The 20,737-nt window shown below is 36.0% G+C and overlaps 1 protein-coding gene across 2 annotated transcripts in view; it reads left to right on the top strand.

Moving 5' to 3' along the window:
• The window catches only part of PIK3C2G (phosphatidylinositol-4-phosphate 3-kinase catalytic subunit type 2 gamma), a 406,235-nt gene that overhangs the window by 331,378 nt on the left and 54,120 nt on the right, over positions 1-20,737 (top strand). For both annotated transcript variants that reach the window (XM_082351876.1, XM_082351875.1), the window contains one exon: positions 15,468-15,543. In XM_082351876.1, the coding sequence (XP_082208002.1) occupies positions 15,468-15,543 (76 nt within the window). The remainder of the gene's footprint in view (positions 1-15,467; positions 15,544-20,737) is intronic.

Consider the following 20,737-nt stretch of genomic DNA (forward strand, 5'->3'; position numbering starts at 1 on the left):
TGGTGTCTGAAGATAGGACTGAATTGCTGTAATCTCATGATGAAACTTTAACAGATGAGGAAGAGTTGCTTCTTATGGATGAGCAAATAAAGTGGTTTCTTGAGGTGGAATCTACTGGTGAAGATGCTGTGAAGACTGTTGACATGACAACAAAAAAATTAGTTGATAAAGTAACAGCACAGCTTGAAAGGATTGACTGCGGTTTCAAAATACATTCTACTGTGGGTAAACACTATCAAACAGCGTTGCCTGCTACAGAGAACTCGTTTGTCAAAAAGAGTCATCAGTGGGTCAGACTTCACTGCTGTCTCATTTTCACAAGTTGCTGCAACCACTCCGCCCTTCAGCAACCACCACCCTCACTAGTCAGCAGCAGCAGCAGCAGGGTTAGGCCCTCCCCCAGCAAAAAGATTCTGACTCGCTGAAGGCTCAGATGATAGGTAGCATTTTTTTAGCAGTAAAGTATTTTTAAATAAGTTACAAACATTGGTTTTCTTTAGACATAATGCTATTGCTCACTTAACAGACTACAGTATATTGTAAACAACACTTTTATATGTACCGGGAAACCAAAAGTTCATGTGACTGGCTTTATTGCGATATTTGCTTTACTGTGGTGGTCTGGAATTGAACCTATAATATCTCCAAGGTATGACTGTATCTAGGTATCTGTGTTGGGGTTTTTTATTTGTTTTAACGTACTTATTGGAGTATAATTGCTTTAAAATGTTGTGTTAGTTTCTGCTGTATAACAAAGTGAATCAGCTATACATATACATATATCCCCATATCCCCTCCCTCTTGCACCTCCCTCCCACCCTCCCTATCCCACCCCTCTAGGTGGTCACAAAACACAAAGCTGATCTCCCTGTGCTATGCAACTGCTTCCCACTAGCTATCTATTTTACATTTGGTAGTGTATATATGTCAGTGCTACACTCTCACTTCCTCCCAGCTTACCCTTCCCCCTCCCCATGTCCTCAAGTCCATTCTCTACATCTGCATCTTTATTTCTTTCCTGCCCCTAGGTTCAACAGACCATTTTTTTTAGATTACCTATATATGTTTCAGTATACGTGATTTGCTTTTCTCTTTCTGTTTTCTCTTACATCACTCTGTATGACAGACTCTAGGTCCATCCACCTCACTACAAATAAATCAGTTTCATTTCTTTTTATGGCTGAGTAATATTCCATTGTATATATGTGCCACATCTTCTTTATCCATTCATCTATCGATGGACACTTAGGTTGCTTCAGTGTCCTGGCTATTGTAAATAGGGCTGCAATGAACATTGTGGTACATGACTCTTTTTGAATTATGGTTTTCTCAGGGTATATGCCCAGTAGTGGGTTTGCTGGGTCGTATGGTAGTTCTATTTTTAGTTTTTTGAGGAACCTGCAAACTGTTCTCCATTGGGGCTGTATCAATTTACATTCCCACCAACAGTGCAAGAGGGTTCCCTTTTCTCCCCACCCTCTCCAGCATTTATTGTTTGTAGGTTTTTTGACGATGGCCATTCTGATCAGTGTGGGGTGATACCTCATTGTAGTTTTGATTTGCATCTCTCTAATGATTAGTGATGTTGAGCACCCTTTCATGTGTTTGTTGGCAATATGTGTATCTTCTTTGGAGAAATGTCTATTTAGGTCTCTGCCCATTTTGGGATTGGGTTATTTGTTTTTTTGATATTGAGCTGCTTGTATATTTTGGAGATTAATCCCTTGTTAGTTGCTTCATTTGCAAATATTTTCTCCCATTCTGAGGGTTGTCTTTTTGTCTTGTATATGGTTTCCTTTGCTCTGCAAAAGATTTTAAGTTTCATTAGGTCCCACATGTTTATTTTTGTTTTTATTTCCATTTCTCTAGGAGGTGGGTCAAAAAGGATCTTGCTGTGATTTATATCATAGAGTGTTCTGCCTGTTTTCCTCTAAGAGTTTTATAGTGCCTGGCCTTACATTTAGGGCTTTAATCCATTTTGAGTTTATTTTTGTGTATGGTGTTAGGGAGTGTCCTAATTTCATTCTTTTACTGGTAGCTGTCCAGTTTTCCCAGCACCACTTATTGAAGAGACTGTCTTTTCTCCATTGTATATTCTTGCCTCCTTTTTCAAAGACAAGGTGACCATATGTGTGTGGGTTTATCTCTGGGCTTTCTCTCCTGTTCCATTGATCTATATTTCTGTTTTTGTGCCAGTACCGTACTGTCTTGATTACTGTAGATTTGTAGTATAGTCTGAAGTCAGGGAGCCTGATTCCTCCAGCTCCGTTTTTCGTTCTCAAGATTGCTTTGGCTATTTGGGGTCTTTTGTGTTTCCATACAAATTGTAAAATTTTTTGTTCTAGTTCTGTGAAAAATGCCATTGGTAGTTTGATAGGGATTGCATTGAATCTGTAGATTGCTTTGGGTAGTATAGTCATTTTCACAATGTTGATTCTTCCAATCCAAGAACATGATATATCTCTCCATCTGCTTGTATCATCTTTAATTTCTTTCATCAGTGTCTTATAGTTTTCTGCATACAGGTCTTTTGTCTCCTTAGGTAGGTTTATTCCTAGGTATTTTATTCTTTTTGTTGCAGTGGTAATTGGGAGTGTTTCCTTAATTTCTCTTTCAGTTTTTTCATCATTAGTGTATAGGAATGCAAGAGATTTCTGTGCATTAATTTTGTATCCTGCTACTTTACCAAATACATTGATTAGCTCTGGTAGTTTTCTGGTAGCATCTTTAGGATTCTCTATGTGTAGTATCATGTCATCTGCAAACAGTGACAGTTTTACTTCTTCTTTTCCGATTTGGATTCCTTTTATTTCTTTTTCTTCTCTGATGACATAGCCAAAATTTCCAAAACTATGTTGAATAATAGTGGTGAGAGTGGGCAACTTTTTCTTTTTCCTGGTCTTAGAGGAAATTGTTTCAGTTTTTCACCATTGAGAATGATGTTGGCTGTGAGTTTGTCATATATGGCTTTTATTATGTTAAGGAAGGTTCCCTCTATGCCCACTTTCTGGAGAGTTTTTATCATAAATCAATATTGAATTCTGTTGAAAGCTTTTTCTTCATCTATTGAGATGATCATATGGTTTTTCTCCTTCAATTTGTTAATATGGTGAATCACATTGATTGATTTGCATATATTGAAGAATCCTTGCATTCCGAGGATAAACCCTACTTGGTCATGGCGTATGATCCTTTTAATGTGCTGTTGGATTCTGTTTGCTAGTATTTTGTTGAAGATTTTTGCATCTAAATTCATCAGTGGTATTGGCCTGTAATTTTCTTTTTTTGTAACATCTTTGTCTGGTTTTGGTATCAGGGTGATGGTGGCCTCGTAGAATGAGTTTAGGAGTGTTCCTCCCTCTGCTATATTTTGGAAGAGTTTGAGAAGTATAGATGTTAGCTCTTCTCTTAATGTTTGATAGAATTTGCCTGTGAAGCCATCTGGTCCTGGACTTTTGTTTGTTGGAAGATTTTTAATCACAGTTTCAATTTCAGTGCTTGTGATTGGTCTGTTTATATATTCTATTTATTCCTGGTTCAGTCTTGGAAGGTTGTGCTTTTCTAAGAATTTGTCCATTACTTCCAGGTTGTCCATTTTATTGGCATATAGTTGCTTGTAGTAATAATCTCTCATGATTGTTTGTATTTCTGCAGTGTCAGTTGTTACTTCTCCTTTTTCACTCCTAATTCTGTTGATTTGAGTTTTCTCCCTTTTTTTCTTGATGAGTTGGCTAATGGTTTATCAATTTTGTTTATCTTCTCAAAGAACCAGCTTTTAGTTTTATTGATCTTTGCTATCATTTCCTTCATTTCTTTTTCACTTATTTCTGATCTTATCTTTATGATTTCTCTCCTTCTGCTAACTTTGGGTTTTGTTTGTTCTTCTTTCTCTAATTGCTTTAGGTTTAAGGTTAGGTTGTTTACTTGTGATTTTTCTTGTTTCTTGAGGTAGGATTGTATTGCTATAATCTTTCCTCTTAGAACTGCTTTTGCTGCCTCCCAAAGGTTTTGGGTCATTGTGTTTCATTGTCATTTGTTTCTAGGTATTTTTTGATTTCCTCTTTTATTTCTTCAGTGATCTCTTGGTTATTTAGTAGCGTATTGTTTAACCTCCATGTGTTTGTGTTTTTTACAGTTTTTTTTCCTGTAATTGATATCTAATCTCATAGCGTTGTGGTTAGAAAAGATACTTGGTATGATTTCAATTTTCATAAATTTACCAAGGCTTCATTTGTGACCCAAGATATGTTCTATCCTGGAGAATGTTCCACGAGCACTTGAGAGGAAAGTGTATTCGGCTGTTTTTGGATGGAATGTCCTATAAATATCAATGAAGTCCATCTTGTTTAATGTGTCATTTAAAGCTTGTGTTTCCTTATTTATTTTCATTTTGGATGATCTGTCCATTGTTGAAAGTGGGGTGTTAAAGTCCCCTACTAGTATTGTGTTACTGTCGATTTCCCCTTTTATGGCTGTTAGCATTTGCCTTATGTATTGAGGTGCTCTTATGTTGAGTGCACAAGTATTTTCAATTGTTATATCTTCTTCTTGGATTGATCCCTTGATCATTGTGTAGTGTCCTTCTTTGACTCTTGTAATAGTCTTTATTTTAAAGTCTGTTTTGTCTGATGTGAGAATTGCTACCTCAGCTTTCTTTTGATTTCCATCTGCATGGAATATCTATTTTCATCCCCGCACTTTCATTCTGTATGTGTCCCTAGGTCTGAAGTAGGTTTCTTGTAGACAGCATATATATGGGTCTTGTTTTTGTATCCATTCAACCCGTCTATGTCTTTTGGTTGGAGCATTTAATCCCTTTACATTTAAGGTAATTATCGATATGTATGTTCCTATTACCATTTTCTTAATTGTTTGGGGCTTGTTTTTTGTAGGTTTTTTCCTTCTCTTGTGTTTCCTGCCTAGAGAAGTACCTTTAGCATTTGTTGTAAAGCTGGTTTGGTGGTGCTGAATTCTCTTAACTTTTGCTTTTCTGTAAAGGTTTTAATTTCTCTTTCGAATCTGAATGAGATCCTTGTTGGGTAGAGTCATCTTTGTTGTAGGTTTTTCCCTTTCATCACTTTAGATATGTCCTGCCACTCCCTTTTAGCTTTCAGAGCTTCTGCTGAAAGATCCACTGTTAACCTTATGGGGATTCCCTTGTATGTGTTGTTTTTTAAGAACATAAGTGATTCCAATACACAGCCAGGTTTGGGAAATTCTATTCTCGAAATTCAAAAGCTGAATCGCATATGTACACTGCTCTGAGAAGCTTACAATCTTTGTCAGTATTCTATGTTGATGTGTTCTAGTGGCTTCATAAAGCCTTTCACAACTTCACACATTAGGTTTTTCTTTCCTTTCTTCCTAAGGAACTTTATGGGTCTTGATACAATACTCACTATACATATGACACAGTCATTGAACAGTAATAATTTGACAGGGACATAAGCAGATGCTGACTAGCCTTAATAATGTGACCTGACTAATCACCCTGGTTCTCCTTGATACATTATGTCATCAATTTTCAGTTATCTTCAAATGGATTGACCACAGTGAAAGCTTTGTCTCCATATGCTGGTGGATGCTTCCCTGATTCAGTTTGTTTATAGTCAAGGAATAAAAACTTATCTTAAGATCAACTAAATAAAACTTTATTGGCCTAAAAATCACATAAATAATCCCAAAATAATTCACATTATTTTGAGCTTTTTAAAAATTTTGTATTATTGATGAAGTTCTTCTCTTCCCTCATATGTTTTAACAGTTATGTCTATAAACACTAAAATATATAAAACCAGGTATGTAACATAAATATTGTAATTATTTTAAATGATATGAACAACTTAGAGGAAATTTTTAAAAACACATAAGTTTTTTTCCTCTTCTAATAAAATAAGAGATTTAAAGTAAATTTATTATATTTGTGTGGAATACTCCTGTGGTAGGTTAATCCTCATCTCTGACCCTAGAAAAATCCTTATAAAAACACTTTTCTTCTTCCATAGCTGCTTGTCATATGACAGTATAGGAAAGACAAATAATCCTATTATGTCTATACATTAAAACTCACATTCTTTTTTAGTTATGTGATACATTTATTTGTAACTTTAAAAAAATTTTATATCACTGTACATAACTTTGTAACGATGTTTTAATTTTTACTGATCACTTACTATGTATAACACTCTAGATTAAAAGCTTTAAATTAGTTGTAGAGAACAAATTGGAAAGATTAAAGTAATGCAATATACAGTTTACTTTCAGTGAGTTTATAATATGGTGATAAATACAGACATGAACATAAATAATACATAGCAGTGAGTGGAAAAGGGAGAGAAAAGAAAGTAGAAGATGCAGCTTGAATATGAAATTGAACAACCTTACCTTACTAAAATCAAATATTATATACCCTTCTGAGGCATACTCAATTGTAAGCAGTCTTGCTTTTTGTCAAGGAAATGAGATGCAGAGTCTGTTTGTAGTCCAGTCTCAGGTATCAGAGTTAAGTTAGGTGGGAGAGATGTCTCTGGGGGTTTGATCTACAAACACAAGAGCAGCCCAAATAGAGGGATGACTGTAAATCCCTGAGACCATCTCTCTCTTCTCCTCATCTCTCTTCCCTCCCCTTTCATCCCTGCACACAAATTGGTTGATAAAAGAAAACAGATATAAATGAGGACTACAATTATACACTGTTTTAATATCTCTTCTAATGAGGCTGCAAGCATCAGTTTAGACATCCTAGCCCTATATCTACCTGGTTTTTGTTTGTTTAGCTTAACTCCCTTCTCCCAAACTCATTGAAACTTCTTTTTTTCTTGAAGTGTTTGCAGTTTCATTCCACAAGCTGTGATAACAGGAATTCCTGTTGCTTTTTTAAATTTTGCTCTGTTTTAGTTGAATTGTGTTGTGAACTAAATTAAGATCTTTATAAAGGGCAATATAAATATGTAATAAAAGTTATAGCAAATGATTGCAGTACCTAAAGAAATGTGTACCCACATTTGAGTTTAGCTGAGACATACAAACAGCAGTTGCTTTAAAACTTTTTAAAGCCATGTATTCATTGTGATTTTTAGCTCTTCTCAGTATTGTTGCTTATTTCTAGAAGTCCCTTAAAATAAGGAATGCTATCATGGCTTAAGCAATATTATTTTTTTAAGCAGAAATCATATGTCAAAATAAATCCAAACGGGTAAATCCTACCTTAATAATGAACATATGTTTCTTGTTCCCTGCTTGCTAAACCCAGATGTTAATTACTACATTTGTCACTACATTGCTCTTTTCCTATTTGGAGCCGGCTGAGATTACGATGCAGGCAGGATAAATGTCATATGTGTATCATCAGTAAAACCAAGATTATTTTTCAGAGTCTGGTAAAATGCTGATGACATTTGAGAACCAGAATTATAAAAGATTCCTTAAAAGTTTCACTATTTTTCATAGTGTCATTCTTCCATGTAACTCCATTACAAATACAGTGGGTTGAACTACATTAAAGACTGGACATTATGACAAGCTGCTTTATGAAAAAAGCAATAAAATACAATTACTGTTCAACTTTGATTTAAAACGCTTATGGGAATTCATTTTTAAATTCACATTTTTACGGCGCTTCATGGAGTTTGAGAGAGATTTAGCTTATTGTTTTAACTCACTGAAACTAAATCTTGCGGTCAGTTCTAGATGTTGGCTGGTCTGTTAATAAATGGGAATTCTTAATGTGTTATTTTAAAGAAAGAAAAAATTGATTCCAGTGTTATATTACATCATTTCTTATCTTTGCAAGGACTTTAACTCTCTGTAGTCTTTGAGAATAATAATATGTTCATAGGATACTGGAAAAACACTTAGGTTTTGAGCAACTTTGAATTGATCAACTGTCTCAAAAATCAATGATTTTAAATTACCAATGTCTTAATAATATAATTGGTAAACAAAATATTAATGCGAGCTCTGAATTTAAAATATAAGCTGATGCAGATTTTGATTTAAAATTGCTCACTTGGCTTTCAAGTTTGCTCTTTATTGACTGAATTTCTAATTTAAGAACACATTATTAGACATTAAGAATCCTATATTAGATAAACATCTACTCTAGCAAAAAAATGTATATGTATAACCTCATAGAGTGTTTAATATAACCTAATGTGTTTACATGGATCACTGATATCAAAGTCCAATAACTTCAGAGTCCTTAAGACAAATACCAAACCATGTATTAATTTATTCACCAAATATATAATGTTTTACATAGGAGGGATGTTCCAAATATTTAACAACTGTTAGGGCACAGGAACTGATTAATCAGAATAAGTGCAGGCCACCAACCCACCTTTATGGCCATACAAGCTTGCATTGGTTGAATGTTTGGTGTGATGGATGGAGAAAACTGTAGTAAGAGCAGTGCAGAATGAGGGTTTTCAGGAGCTTGGATCAAAATATGTTAAGTTTGAGTTGCCTGTGAGACTTCTAAGTAGAGGTGTCAAGTGGAAAGTTGAATGTCTTGAGTTGAGGGGAAAAGAGAGGCTGGAAATATAAATATTGGAGTTTCAACTAATAATTGGTTTTCATTGCCATGAGACTGGATGTTACTTAGGGTGAAAATGTAAATATAAAAGAGAAGAGGTCTGAAGACGAGACCATGCAGCACACCAATTTTAAAGTTTGAGAAGATGGAAGAGAATCAACAAAAGAGACTGAGAAAGAGCAATCTGTTGGAAACCAAAAGAATATGGTGCCTGGGAATTCCCTGGTGGTCCAGTGATTAGGACTCCATGCTTCACTGCAGGGGGCACAGGCTCAATCCCTGCTCGGGGAACTAAGATCCTGCATGCCATGTGGTGCAGCCAAATAAATAAATAAATAAATAAATGACTCGTGGAGGTAATTAATTAAAAAAAGAAAAGAACGTGGTGCCTGAAATCCAAGATAAGAAATTATTTCAAAGAAGAAGGAATGACAAGCTGTTTCAAATGCTACTAATGGGTCAAAAATTGAGAATTTTCCACTGAATTTAGCAGAATGGATGTCATTGGTGAATTTAACAAAAACAGTTTGGTGAGAGTGCTGGGAACAAAAACCTTATTAGAATGGGTTCAAAAGAGAATGTGAAGAGAGAAATTTGGGATAGAAAGTGGAAAACAATCCTTGCAGAATCTTTACTAAAGATGAATAGGAAAAAAACAGTGTGCAGGGAAATGTAAGCATTTTGTTTACTGAAATGAATTATAGCATATGTGTATGCTGGTAGGAAAATCCACTGAAGAAGCAAAAATTGGTGATGCAGTTAGCCAGATACCGGAGTGATGACCTTGACTAGAGAAGAGGGCATGCGATCTAGTGCCCAAATCAGTCTCAAATTAAAGCACAGGCAGTCCACCTATGTAGTGGACGAAATGGCAGAGGTAAGGTAAGATGATAGATATTGGGCGCTTATAGAAATTCTTTTCTGTTTCTGTTTTTTCTGTAAACAAGAAGACAGCCATAGGAGTTCCTGGTGACCTAGTGGTTAAGATTCCCTTCCATTGCCATGGTCTGGGTTCAACCCCTGGTCAGGGAACTGAGATCCCTCAAGCCCGTACAGTGCAGCCAATAAAAAAAAGACAGCCTTGAGCAGATTGAAAGAAGGGAAAAGCATGTTGGCATTTTGAGGAGTGAGGCTACGGTATTAAATAGTCCTATAGGTGAATGGAAGAATAAATGGGGTAGTGATGTGAAAAATTGCCAGAAAATTGAGCACCGACTTGTAGGTAGTGGGCATGAGGTGAAAGTAAGATCGGTAAGCACGGTTGAGTGCTTTTCTCCAGCAACATTCAGCACACCTGTTACAGTTGCAGAGTTGGCAGAGAGGAACCAGAGTTGTTTTGTTTTCGTTTTTGTTTTTTGCCAAGTGAATAATAAAATAACGGGAGAAAGGGTCAAAGGAGTTAAAAGGAGTATACGAGAGAGTTATTATAAGTATTGACCGTGAGATCCATATTGGCCAAGGAGGGATATGACAATAATGAGAGGAGTTAGGGTCAGTGAAAAGGTCAACAGATTGTTCGAGTTATATAACTAGAGGAAGAGAGCTGAAAAGGAGGGAGCGGGTGGCTGTAGACTCAGAGGCTAGAAATCAAGACAATGGAAGAACTTCAGTCACCGATCCAGATAAGATCAAGAGAACAGGAGTGAGTGATGGAGTAAGATGCAGAACAAGATTATTGGATGAGATGAGTTAAAAACAAAGAATCTACCATAAAGAAGGATGCTTTGTGTCAATGTTAAAATAAGTGTGAGTTATGACAAGTATTATTGCAGAAAATGACAATGTTCCAGGGTTTAAAATGTTGTAGGAATGAAGGTCAGTGACCTAGAGATCAGTAGACAAGTGCAACAACAAGAGGGAGAGGACTGTATAGTCAGTAGACATGGATATTCAAAGCAGGGCATTTTTATACGGAAAAAAAGTGTGGAGATTGGAAGATCAAGGAGATGCAAGGAGGCTACCTACCCCATTCCCAGGACCAGGGTTATAAAGGGAATGTGAGACAGCACTACTACCATTTCAGGAACTTAAAAGGAAAGCAGAAGGGACTGTTCAGAGAATATAATATGTTGAGCTTATAAGGAGCTTTGCTGATGACATTCTCCAAGGCTGACTGCTGTTTTTTCTTTCCTCCACAATGCTGCACTGTCAACTTTCTAAGAAATATCTGATCACGATGTTTTTCTGTTTAAAATTCATCAATAGGTCCCAGTACATTTAAGCTTGTGCAGAAGACCAGCATGCTCTAGGACTCCTACAAAACTCTCTCTAGGCACATCTCCCACCTATCCCCATATATATCCTTCACGTCTATAGGTCATTGGCAGTGGTAACACAGGTGGGCCTGGGCTTACTGATTACACTCTACATTCTTTTTTTCATACTAATCACAATCAGTCAACCACTTATGCTATCTGGCATTCAGTTTTCTCATTTCTAGAATGAAGTAGTTAAATTCAGAGCTTTTCCTCCAGAAAACTATTACCATTTGAAGAATTAAACAGAAAAGCAACATTCTTTTTTTTAAATATTTACTTATTTGGCTGCGCCAGGTCTTAGTTGCAGCATGTAGGATCTAGTTCCCTGACCAGGAATCGAGCCCAGGCCTCCTGCATTGGGAGCACAAGCCACTGTACCACCAGGGAAGTCCCCAGAAAAACAACATTCTTAATAATGGGAGAATATTGTAGGTATTTCAGAATATTTAAGATAAGTGGCCTTGCTCATTAATTGCCAATTGTACCCTCCAGTCACTGAGACAACCAAAAGTGTGCCCATACATCTTTAAGCATCTCAAATTGTCAGATAGCTAGATAAAATGCAGGCTGCCCAGTTAACTTTGAATTTGAGATAAACAAATAAATTTTTTTAGTGTAAGTATATTGCAAATATTGCATGGGCATCATCTGTTTTTATTTGTTATATCTGGCAGCTCTACATATGGAAAGCCCTGCAGACTAGGATTATATCTGTAGTCAATGTAAAAATGGCACCCCTAGAGTTGCTCAGTATACAACCTATACAACCTACACAACTAAATGTAGCCACACTGCTTGGTGGTCAGTACAAACCCAACTGAAAACACAGGTTCAGGTTATCAGTGAAAGCAACTGTAGCACTAACATTTCTATAATTCTTCAAACTATCCAATAGTGCAATGTGCTAAAAAGCTGTGGGATACATGTATATAAGTAAAGCCAAATCTGAGGGAAAAATTTAATTGATTATTTTGAAATCAAGCAATACTACTTTTTCTATCTTCTTAATCATTTTTATTGATTTCTTCCTTCCATTGACACTGGATCATGCTTCTCCTCAAGAATGAAAACAATATTGCTACAATAAGAAATTAGTATTCAGCATGTCACCCACACCTGGAATTACAAATGTAGGTTTCAAGGATATGACAGTGTAAATACAAGGGAATAATTAGCTATTGGTGACATTTCAGACACTAATTGGGAAGATATTCTGCCTACTCTTGAAGTTTAATAACCATTAGGAGGTGAGGTCAAAATGTTGCCAGAGAATAATAATTGACTGGTTGTCAAAAGCCAAAGAAGGTCAGATTTCCTTCAACAAATTCTGAAATTTGATTTCAGACTTTCAAACTAAAAAACCTGATTTGGTCAGCTTCCTGAAGATGGATATATTTCTCGAGGATAGATTATTATACAAGTTAACAAGAGATCAATATGTAGAGATAAAAATTGCTAATTAACTAGTTTACAATGATGCATAAAATTGCTACATAGATAAAAATATTTGCATTAGAAGACCAATGTATTCTATATCTGAAGACAGATCTCAGTTTCTGTTAATAAATAGTTATTGAGTAAAAATACTATATTAAATATGAGTGAATAAATGATCTCTGCTATTGATATCTCACTGACTAGGCTAAAAGAGTAGAGAAGAGAGAATGTGATAAAACTTGGGCAAATGGGTGGATAGAGGTGGAAAGGATGGAGAAAGGAGCATGTAGAAAAACAGAGAGATAAGAGAGCATGACACACTTGAGGAAATATAATTCAGTATAGTTAATATACTAGAAGAGAAATGGTGAGAGATGAAGATAGGGAAATGAGCAAGATCCCATTCAAGAAAGGTCTTACAAGACTTGTTAAGCAGTTGATCTTTTTGCTTAAGAGCAATGGGGAGTCACTTCTGGGTTTTAAGCAGTAAATTATTAGATTTTTATTTTGAAAGATCAGTTTGGCAATTGTGTGACGAATAGACTGGATGAAAGGGTAGCAAGATAAGAGTCGGGAACACTTGCTGTAACTTAGGTGAGAAGTGATGATACTAGAACAAGGAAGACGACAGTATACCTGAAAGGGAGAAATGGATAAGTGAGATATTTAGGAGGTGAAATTAATAAGACTTATCATTTAACTTTTTGTGTGGGGTAGGGAGAATGGAGAGTCCAAAACGATATACCTTATTTTGAGCCTGGATACAGGAAGAAGTAGCAAATCGAGGGGAAAGAAAATGCATGTAGTTGTGTAGTTTGGGGGTTTTAATTATCTTTAGGTCAAAGAAGCCAATAAAAAGACATTTTGATGTAGAGGGCTGAGACTCAAGACATAGATCTGAGATAAAGGTCTAGATTTGTGCATCATTATAGAAGCCACCAAAAGGGATAACATCACATGGAAAGAACGTGTTAGAGTAATGAGAGAGATGGGCCTAGAAGTGAGGGATGCTAGAACTTAAGTTATAAGCAAAAGGAAAAGGAGCCTGAGAAAAGTCTAAGAAGAGATGGCAGGACAAATGGAAGAAAAACTGGGAGAACTTACTATCAAGAAAGCAAGTGAAAAAGAATTTTTCACTAAAAATGGAGTAGCTATATAAGGGCCAAGAAAATCTCCATTGGATTTAGGGGAAAAAATGACCTTAAAAAAGAGAAATGATGGTAAGAGCATTTTCAGAGGACGATTAATGACAGAAACCTGAGTGTGATAGATCATAAAGTGAGTGGAAGTTGAAGAAGAGGAACCAGTGTGAGTGCTGACAACTCTTCCCATAAGTTTGTGTCAAAGAGGAGATAAATAATAGGACTCGAAAGGAGCACTAGTGACAAGACATTATTTTTGTGTGAGTATACTTTGTGTGGTTTGACTCATCTGTTTGCTAGTTGTTAAAATGGAGAGAGTTGGCCATACTTGATATTGGAGGGAGGGAGGGAGGGAGGAAGGAAGGAAGGAAGAAAGGAAGGAAGAAAGAAAGAAAAAGAAGGAAGGGAGGGAGAAAGAAAGAAGGAAGGAAGGAAAGAAAGAGAGAAAGAGGGAGGGAGGAAGGGAGGAAGAAAAAGACACTAAAGTATAGATTGGGATATTCTACAAGGTTCTTGAGGAGGAAGGAATAGAATCTAGGACACAGAAAGACGTGATCAGCATTGGATGATGTCTTAGTTTGCTAGGGCTGCCATAGCAAAGTACCACAAACTGGGTGATGTAAACAACAGAAATGCATTGTCTCACAGTTCTGGAAGCTGGAAGTCTGAAATCAAGGTGTCGACAGGGTTGGTTCCTTCTGACTGCTCTGAGGAAGAGTCTATTTCAGGCCTCTGTCCATGGTTTACAGATGGTAGATGGCCATCTCTTCCCTATGTCTCTTCACATCATCTTTGCTACATGAATGTGTCTAAATTTTCCCTTTTTATATTGGATTAGAGGTCCACCCTCCACCAGTATGACCTCATCCTAACTTAACTAATTACATCTGCGATTACCCTATTTCCAAATAAGATCACCTTCTGAGCTACTGTGGGTTAGCACTTCAACATATAAATTTTCGGAGGGTAGAATTCAACTTATAATAAATAGATGAGAAGAGAGACACTTCTTCCCGTGTAGCAGGAAAAAAAGAGAAAAAGTGGCTTTGTGCAGCTGTAGATTTTGTAGCAGGAAATATAGGAGTTTCCATCTGCCTTTTATTTTCTCTAGAGTGGAAACAAAATCATCAGCAAAGAAGGAGTCAGAGTTGGAAGTTTAAGTTTCTTGAAGAGGTTTTAAAGAGCCATTGCACAGAATGAAGGCTAACTGGGTAGAAGGTCAGGCAGCTTTGCAGGTACTATGACATCAGCTTATGATAGTCAAAAGAAATAATCAATTATTTCGTGGTGCCCTTCAGATAATAATATAGGAAGGGCTGCTTTGGTCATATAATGGCTTAAAACAAAATGTGTGTCAGTATCACTAAGGAAAAGTTATTCTGATTCACCAGTTAGCCCATTTATTTGGAGCCCAGGTTAAATGTCAGTTTGTTTGTGACAATCTCAGTTTAAAAGAGAAGCACACTCACTTCTTTGTTCTAAAATTAAACAGAACTAGAATTTCTATTAAAGCGTTCAATACAATCTGTTTCCTCCACTAGATTGTGTTCTAAAGAGAGAGGTCACCTTTTGCATCTTTCTGTTTCTAAATATCCCCTAACATTCCTCTATGGCATTGGTGTAGCCGGTAATTAGTGAGCATTTCTAGAATTGAACCTTGAGGAGTAATGGGTTTTCACTGAGTACCTGTGTCCTACTGAGAGTAATTTTTCTTCAAAAGCTTTGTCCAATGGTACACATTTTCTAGAAAAAGGAGGTGTGAGATTCATGCATAATTGTAAAGTTCAAGAATGTAAACATTATGGTGAGCTCTAAAAGCAGAGCACACCTGAGCCTCTTAAAGAAATATAAAATAACCAGATATCTAATCTCATGAAAGTTAAGTTTAACTTGGGGTAAAATTATAGCATTAACTTAATAAACTTCCCAGTATATATTTTTTCTATTTATGGAATCTGTAAATATAGATATATCTATAAATAAAACAGGTATCTCTAAACATTATATATTAGGGTCAATGTTTTTAAATACTAGGGAACAGGAACAATAAATAAATGTAAGATATGAAAAAATATTTTATTTTGCCTTATTTTTCAGAGTGATTGTGTACTTAGTTTTTTCCTCTCTGAGCCTGTGGAACAAACAATGGAAGAATCATCACCTGTGGACCTAGGCAAGTAATTTTATCATTATTTCTATGTACAATTATTGTTTCAATATAATTGTACAAAAAATCATAACTATAATTTTTTATTTTTCAAATTAAAATCTCTTTTTAAGAATAAGGCCTTAAGAGTCTTTTCTAACCACTTCAAAAGCTTTTTAACTCCTCAGAATATGTCTATCAAGTTAAATTAAACCCGGATATATTTGTCCAATTATAATAACTACATGGTATCACACTATTAACTCATTTCAATTCATTGTGCATTGAGATGGAATTGTATTTCAGAGGCAGAAGTCCTGTTTTCCCCTGCAGGTAAGTCTTACAGTTTACTCAACATATTTGGAAGCAACAAAAATAAATATTAGGCAATAATAATGATCATGAGTTATCTGGCAGTTTCACTCTTATCTTTTAAAGCTCAATAATTATTCCACCTCCCTCATGAAGTCTTCTTTTATTACCAGGATCCCAAACTAGACCAGCACAATTATCCACCCTATTCTCTGCCAAATGTATGTTAATTCTGATTAATTTTTCTATCATCTCTCCTAGATTGGCAGAGACTCTTTTTGAATGTCCTATCAATCTTTTTTTTTTTTTGACAGTTTAAAATATTATTTACTTTTTTGAGAGGCCTAGGTTTAATTCCATGCTTGGGGATGGGTCTTTACCCATTTGTTCATCTCCATTTTTGCTTAAGTTATCTCTAGTTTTCTCTTATGTGAAGCCAAGAGCATCTCAGCCGTTAAAATATTAGAATGTCCTATCAATCTTAAGCATTCGTAATATAATTCCATTGCCAGTGGCCATCTAATACTGATATTGGTTTTTATCTCACATAAAATTTGCAAACCCATAATTTGCTAGGGCTCACCCCCCTTTCCTTTGCAACTCCCAGTCTGAGTTTTATCCACGTCCACCTTCCGATTCTCTGCCTTTAAGATTAGGCCCATCTGCTCATTACCTCTGCCTGTATCTGACATCCTAGATATTTAACCCTCAGGTGTACAGTTCTGTACAGCCAGGTCAGGTCTTATAGTGTGACTGTTTATTGTTGCATATTTATTTTTGTGTCTGCCTTGTTTCTCCTGTTAGACTGAGAGTAACTTTAAATCAAGGACTCACTTCCCTACTATGCATTGCTCTATACTAATAAATCCTAATTTAATATATGAGAATTGTACCACTTTTATTCCCCACATTTTACTCGTGTAACGTTACTCTCTAAGTTGCTTTATATAGCCAAACCATAAACAATATGGTAAGGTAATTTCTTACATTTTATAGCATGTATCTAAAGAAGAATGATGCCCACAATATAAAATATTTTTATTGTCATAATTTACAAATTATACAACAAATATCTTTTTTTAAAAAATAGTATTTGCTGGGGAGATTTTTATAATCAATATTTATAAATTTGCATTAAACAGATTAAAAAAACCAATAATAATAAAGTTGCCAATTTCTAGAGATGTCAAACTTTAAGAAAAAGCTACTAGATTGCCCTCTATTTTGTCATTAAATGCCTTAAAGAAAATTCTTTCTCTGTGTTTCAAAAAGTAAACTGTAGATCACTATCAAGTTTTTAAATTTGGTGATTATTATAAGGTGTTTTAAAATACATACACACAAAAAATTTAGGATTCTTATTGTAAAAACTAAAATGGTTGCTTGAGAATTCTTTTTTGTCTGGTTTGCTTATATCTTACTACATCATACAATACTCAGGATTTGTTTCGTCAGTGGTAATGAGCAAAAGATTTGATTCTCAATATTTTTAAATACAGGCTGCCTATGAAATACAGCTTGTTATCTTAAAACAACAGAACACACCTCCTAAATCATTCTAACACACCTTCTAAATCATTCTAACACACCTTCTAAATCATTCTAACACACCTTCTAAATCATTACAACAAACAAGGATTAGCAGGAAGTTGTTCCTTCTTGTATTCTTTAAATTATTTCCTCTTTCATACTTATGAATTCTTAATGTTAATACTTTTGTCACAGAATATCATTTGATTCTAAACAAGAAGCACAATATTATTTTAAGCATAATTCTTGTCAACTAGTTGAAACTTTGAGCTTATGTTGTTAAATGATTAGAGGATAAAATTATTCAAGTGTTTAAAATAATGGTTTAAATAGGATGACCTTAAGCAAAAATCCCAGACTTTACCATTTTACTACCACAACTAATGAATTGAGAGTGGATTCTGGACACCTATGTATCTAGGCACATGACTTATAAAGATCATATTAGAAATCATTTGTAGTCCTGCATCTGGGAGATACTCATATTCCTTTGCCTTTACTCACTAACTGAATGTGCCTCGGTAGAACAACAGAAGAATTTATCTTTTTCAAGTGCCAGCCAATCACTTCTCTCCTCTACTTAACACTTTTCCTTGGCTTCTCATTGCCTTTAGGCAGGGGCAACATCATGGGCTTGTAACCTATGCAGTCACACAAAGCACAGTGCTTAGAACAATTCTGCTGTCACTATACTGAAATTCTTAATAATTTCTGTAAAAAGGGCTCTGAATTTTCATTTTGCATTTTTATTTCACTGAGCCCCACAAATTATGTAGCTGGCCCAGCTCTTTGGAAGAAGACCAAAATCCTCCTGATGCACCTCAGCAGAATCTGGCACCCACCAATTTCCCTTTCCAGTCTATCAGGTCCTTCCGCATCTTGATTCCTGTCTTTTTCCAATTCTTCAACTAGGACAAGATTCTCAGTACCTCACAGATTCAAGTTTCTCTGCCTAGATCACTTGACTCCTATTCCACCTTCCCCATCATTTTATTTTTTTAATAAGGAAGTTCTTGCTATTTGTCACATATTTATTTATTTATTTGTTTAAATTTATTTATTTATTTATATTTTGGCTGCGTTGGGTCTTCGTTGCTGTGCATGGGCTTTCTCTAGTTGCAGCAAGCAGGAGCTACTCTTCATTGTAGTGCACAGGCTTCTCATTGCGGTGGCTTCTCTTGTTGCAGAGCAGGGGTTCTAGGCGCATGAACTTCAGTAGCTGTGGCACGCAGGCTCAGTATTTGTGGCTCGCGGGCTCTAGAGCGCAGGTTCAGTAGTTGTGGCGCACAGGCTTAGTTGCTCCCCAGCATGTGGGATCTTCCAGGACCAGGGCTCAAATCCGTGTCCCCTGCACTGGCAGGCAGATTCTTAAGCACTGCGCCACCAGGGAAGTCCTCCCCATCATTTTAACATCTTTATTGGAGTATAATTGCTTTACAATGGTGTGTTAGTTTCTGTTGTATAACAAAGTGAATCAGCTATAGGTGTACATATATCCCCATACCTCCTCCCTCTTGTGTCTCCCACCCACCCTCCCTATCCCACCCCTCTAGGTAGACACAAAGCAACAGGCTGATCTCCCTGTGCTATGCAGCTGCTTCCCACGAGCTATCTATTTAATATTTGATAGTGTATATATGTCCATGCCACTGTTTCATTTCGTCCCAGCTTACCCTTACCCCTCCCTGTGTCCTCAAGTCCATTCTCTACATCTGCGTCTTTATTCTTGTCCTGCCCCTAGGTTCTTCAGAACCATTTTTGGTTTTTTTTTTTTTAGATTCCACATATATGTGTTAGCATATGGTATTTGTTTTTCTCTTTCTGACTTACTTCATTCTGTATGCCAGTCTCTAGGTCCATCCACCTCATTACAAATAACTCAATTTCATTTCTTTTTGTGGCTGAGTAATATTCCATTGTATATATGTGCCACATCTTCTTTATCCATTCATCTGTTGGTGGACACTTAGGTTGCTTCCATGTCCTGGCTATTGTAAATAAGGCTGCAATGAACATTGAGGTACATGACTCTTTTTGAATTATGGTTTTCTCAGGGTATATGCCCAGTAGTGGGTTTGCTGGGTTATATGGTAGTTCTATTTTTAGTTTTATAAGGAACCTGCAAACTGTTCTCCATAGGGGCTGTATCAATTTACATTCCCACCAACAGTGCAAGAGGGTTCCCTTTTCTCCCCACCCTCTCCAGCATTTATTGTTTGTAGATTTTTTGATGATGGTCATTCTGACTGGTGTGAGGTGATACCTCATTGTAGTTTTGATTTACATTTCTCTAATGATTAGTGATGTTGAACATCCTTTCATGTGTTTGTTGGCAATATGTATATCTTCTTTGGAGAAATGTCTCTTTAGGTCTTCTGCCCATTTTTGGATTGGGTTGTTTGTTTTTTTGATATTGAGCTGTGTGAGCTGCTTGTATATTTTGGAGATTAATCCTTTGTCAGTTGCTTCATTCCCAAATATTTTCTCCCATTCTGAGGGTTGTCTTTTCATCTTGTTTATGGGTTCCTTTGCTGTACAAAAGCTTTTAAGTTTCATTAAGTCCCATTTGTTTATTTTTGTTTTTATTTCCATTTCTCTAGGAGGTGGATCAGAAAGGATCTTGTTGTGATTTATGTCATAGAGTGTTCTGCCTATGTTTTCCTCTAAGAGTTTGATAGTGTCTGGCCTTACATTTAGCTCTTTAATCCATTTTGAATTTATTTTTGTGTATGGTGTTAGGGAGTGTTTTAATTTCATTCTTTTACATGTAGCTGTCCAGTTTTCCCAGCACCACTTATTGAAGAGGCTGTCTTTTCTCCATTGTATATTCTTGCCTCCTTTATCAAAGATAAGGTGACCATATGTGTGTGGGTTTATCTCTGGGCTTTCTATCCTGTTCCATTGATCTATATTTCTGTTTTTTGTGCCAGTACCATACTGTCTTGATTAGTGTAGCTTTGTAGTATAGTCTGAAGTCAGGGACCCTGATTCCTCCAGCTCCATTTTTCTCTCTCAAGATTGCTTTGCCTATTCAGGGTGTTTTGTGTTTCCACACAAATTGTGAAATTTTTTTGTTCTCGTTCTGTGACAAATGCCATTGATAATTTGATAAGGATTGCACTGAATCTGTAGATTGCTTTGGGTAGTATAGTCATTTTCACAATGTTGATTCTTCCAATCCAAGAACATCCCCATCATTTTTTGCATCCTTCAGATCTCATCTCAATTGTCTTTGCTATATAGTCCTATAATGTTTTTTCCTCAAAATATGTATTGCAATGATAACTATGTTGTGTGCTTCTTTGTAGGCTAAAAATCCATGAACACATAATCCATGTCTTTATGGCTCAACATTGTAACCCCAGTGTATAGCAGTGCC

The sequence above is a fragment of the Balaenoptera borealis genome (genome assembly GCF_965194805.1).
Source record: "Balaenoptera borealis genome assembly, chromosome: 13".
Classification (NCBI taxonomy): Eukaryota; Metazoa; Chordata; class Mammalia; order Artiodactyla; family Balaenopteridae; genus Balaenoptera; species Balaenoptera borealis.